General features: G+C 36.3%; 1 protein-coding gene across 4 annotated transcripts in view; it reads right to left on the reverse strand.

Moving 5' to 3' along the window:
- Window positions 1-6: 6 nt before the first annotated feature.
- The window catches only part of TRAPPC13 (trafficking protein particle complex 13), a 17350-nt gene continuing 13488 nt past the window's right edge, over window positions 7-3868 (reverse strand). Inside the window, exons 10-12 of one of the 4 annotated variants that reach the window (XM_017747085.1) lie at window positions 1507-1607; window positions 716-863; window positions 7-620 (exon numbers count right to left, since the gene is read on the reverse strand). In XM_017747085.1, the coding sequence (XP_017602574.1) occupies window positions 516-620; window positions 716-863; window positions 1507-1607 (354 nt within the window). In that variant the 3' untranslated portion in view covers window positions 7-515. Of the gene's footprint in view, window positions 621-715; window positions 867-1506; window positions 1608-3868 lie in introns of all 4 variants that reach the window. The other 3 variants (XM_017747084.1, XM_017747086.1, XM_008643543.2) reach the window with 3 other exon arrangements.

Here is a 3868-nt window from a genome sequence, read left to right on the forward strand (position 1 = left end):
TCACCTCATGCCTTTGGCCGGTTTTGTTTCCTATGGCTATACATGTACCATGCAAATACACTGCCATGGCAGGTATCCCACATTATCTCTTTTAGGGATTTCAGTTCCAGGAACTTGTCTGTAAAAGGTCAGTTCCTTTAAACTGAAGCAGTTTTGTCAGAACCATGATTTTAAAAGGGTTTAAATACTTTAAAAAAATTAAGAAAAATAAGTAAAAAATGCTACTATTTCTTATCAATCTCATTCCCCTGTCCTGAGTTGATGTAAATGCAATATAATTTGCTAGAACTACACTTTTTTCAAAGGTTTTATTTTTAGTAGATAAAATGCATATGCATCTTTTAAAAGATTTTAAAACATTCAAGAAATGCTCAGAGAAATTAAATAATCATTATTACATTTACAGCTATATAGGGATTTAGTTTTGTTTGTACTCAATACAATTGGACGGCAAAATCATCAAGAAGTTGGTCAAAAAAAAAAACGAGCCCACCAGAACTACAGAATTTTTTTCTTCAGCTTTGCTTGACTTCTGAAGAAACTACACAGACTTGTGCAATATCATCATACTCGTATGTTCTCTTCAAAAACGTGTCTGTAAGTCTTAGGCCAGAGACACTCTAGAAGGAGAAAATATTTATAAAAGTTGTTATTAGAAAGAACAGTTACTGTTATCAAACAGCTACATAACAACAAAACTGTGCTAATAACTTACCTGCAATCCCTGCACTGATGACAACAATGTAAGTGCAAGATGGAGGGATGAGCTTGGGTGCAGCTTCCCAAGTTGCCTTCCTGAAACTCCACACCAGTGGATGGAATTAGTATTGCACATTTCTAAAACCAGATCCATAGTCCTTTCACTGCTAGAGGAAATCGAAAACCAAGAATAAACCTGTGGGCTTTTTTAAGCATTCAAAATTGCAGACATGTAAAAGCTTGATTATTATTCATGTTACTATTAATCAAGACTCATAAATAATTATAAGGCGGCAAGCAGTATTTATTGTGATAATTCAGCTGCAGAGAGCTGTTTGACCCAAGCATCCTGTCATGGGTTTAGCAACACTGGATAACATAATAGTACTTACATTTTGGGTGGACTATGAGCTTTTCATGAGAAGTATCTGCAGGCCAGATACATGCTTTAGTCCCTGGCCTCAACTTCTATTTAGAATTACTTCATTTAATGAAGTCACTCTTGCAACCCTAAGATGAGTTGTGATATGAGGTGCAATCTTAAATAATACTGCAGACAGATCCATGGAATTCCTCTACAGATTTATGGGTATCTCCTAACAGATCATGATAGAAGTTTTTAAGTCGTAGTTGTTTCTTTGTGGGTTTTTTTTTTTAATCTTGGCATTTCAAGTAGTTTTATGTTGCTACAAATCATAGTAAAGACCAGGTTTAAGTAGTTTCAGGAGGAAGTACTGAAACATGAAACAAAACCAGCCACAACTCACCCACTCAGGAAAAAGTACAAGAATCACATGACATTGTTACCTGCAATTTGTTATTTTACATGTAATGTCAAAAGGTTCTTCCAAATTTACAGTGTCTGGTATTGTCTCCAGTGAAAGCCTTACATCGCCATAACCAGGAGCCTGGAAAGGAGCAAGAATGTATATTCTTAGATGTCGGATAAGGAAGTTGAAGTTTTTGCTAAAGTTTTAATTTCCTGGAAGAAGCTTGGAATAAGAGAAATCTGAAGAAAGACGACAGACTGTGCTTTTGATTAGTATGGAAATCACAGCAGTTCTCCATCTTCAGCTGATGACCACCTTCTTTATAGGTTTAACAGTTCATCAGATAAGGATGATCTTTATTATTACATTTTTTCAAGATAGTTTACACCCTTAAGGTTTGAATAGCCATATACAGTTCCTGAGAAGATCAGCTTTAATCTAAGACCTCTGTTAGACAGATAACAGATCTGTGTGGACAACATCAGTAAAACTTCCCTGATAAACCCACCACTATTCCACATCCTAAGAAACAACAGAAACTGCCATTTCAGTCCTCTATGCCTCTGGCAAAATAATTAATTGTCATCAGTTATAAAGTCACATGATAGGAATACTTGGCAATTATCCATGAGCCAAATACATTTCATATGCTCTAGTAATAAACTTATAATAAATATCTTAGTTACTACCAAGCAGGGCTGATTCAAAATAGGAACTTGCAGATGAAAAAGCATGTTTAGATTTGCAATCCCCACAAGTGATAGATCATGAGGGAAAAACAGGGAAAAATTTGTCCTGCCTGCCAAGGCTCAGTTATTGTACATGTTCCAATTCTGCGGATGATGTACTGAAAGTTGTATTTACAGCATGATTGAAAGATTTCCCAAAGAGGTCCAGAAAGTCAATGACTGACAGGCTGGGAACAGGTTTTAGCCACACAGAGTTTTTGCTATAGACTAATGACAGATGACATTTTAGAAAGCATATTAAATTGGACATTAAGAGTAAGCAAAGGGATGTCAAACCAATGCAGGCTTAGATTAGTCAAACAACATACATTTAGAACCTTGCAAGAAAGAGAATTAACTATTCAGCACTGGAAAAATGCAAATATATTCAGCTGTTTTTGGTGACAAGGAGGAATTTACTGTAAAAATTACACTCACATCCCTAAACAACAGGGTTAATTAACATTAGGCTCTTCTTTTACCAGAGATACATTAAGAAAAAAAACCCAACAAACACAAACCCACAATAAAACCAGTATTTTAGAAAATAAACTTAGCATCAACTGGCCAAATCAAAACAGGATCAGAGCAGATGAGGCCTATATTGCACCATACCTGTTGAACTCAAAAATGGGATACCTCCAAGAACTGATGGTTAGAGGTAAAGGTGCTAAAGTAACACCAAGAGGAGTAACATAGGTTTTATCCATAACTGAGGTAATTGCTCAGATTATGGAATCAACTAGACAATTTCCCACTTGTGCTACTCAAGAATAATGTTCTTTAACTTCGAATTGGTTCTATTCTGGTCCTGTGCTGAATGCCTGTGAGCAGGTGGAGGACCTTTGGCATACTGTAGACATGCACCTGCCTGATTTATTGCCTCCCTGTAGACTGTAGAGACTGTAGTTGTGAATCCCAAGACCAAGCCACATTAAAAAAGAAAACCCCAAAAACCCAAGCCAAACAAAATCCAACCAAAAAACCAACTAAAACCACAAATTATGCTATGTGGGTACTCATTTCAAAGGTGCATTTCTGATCTAAACTGAAACAATGACTGAGGGACTCAGTACAGGTAAAATTCTGGGACGGGGTGGGAAACAATGGTTATGATCAACAACATCAGTGATGGCAAATGGATTAGGAGGAAAATGATTAAGGGTGACATCTAGAAACTAAATAATCTGATAGCACTTAAAAGATAAGGAGAAGAAAAGAGGGAGTTGCACTGCAATGCAGAGGGGAAAAAACCCCAACTGCTTTTCTAAGGACAGATGTTGCTCAAACTACACAAAATAGTTAATGTTTTTCTGTTAATCACAAGGCACAAAATGATGCATGACCAAAACTGTCTTGGAGCGTTGAAATGCGTGCTTCACATGCAATTCTCAGAGGTTCAACAAGGGATGCAGAGTGAGACAATATTGATTTAGGGAAGGAAAAGAAATGTCTCTAAAGAGAAATTATAGGAAAGGTCAGTTGAAAATGAAACAGTTTATTGTTAAAAGTAAGCAACAGGTTTCAAAATAACAGGAGTAACTAAGTTTAGAAAAGGGCAGTTTCTAATTTGATGGGGTTATGCACATTCTCAACACCTCAATCAAAAATCAAGAGATATTTCAGTGACTTGGTGACTTTTTGCTGACTTTTCTGTGAATTTCCAGGATC

This window comes from Corvus brachyrhynchos, unplaced genomic scaffold (genome assembly GCF_000691975.1).
Source record: "Corvus brachyrhynchos isolate BGI_N302 unplaced genomic scaffold, ASM69197v1 scaffold131, whole genome shotgun sequence".
NCBI classification, from domain to species: Eukaryota; Metazoa; Chordata; class Aves; order Passeriformes; family Corvidae; genus Corvus; species Corvus brachyrhynchos.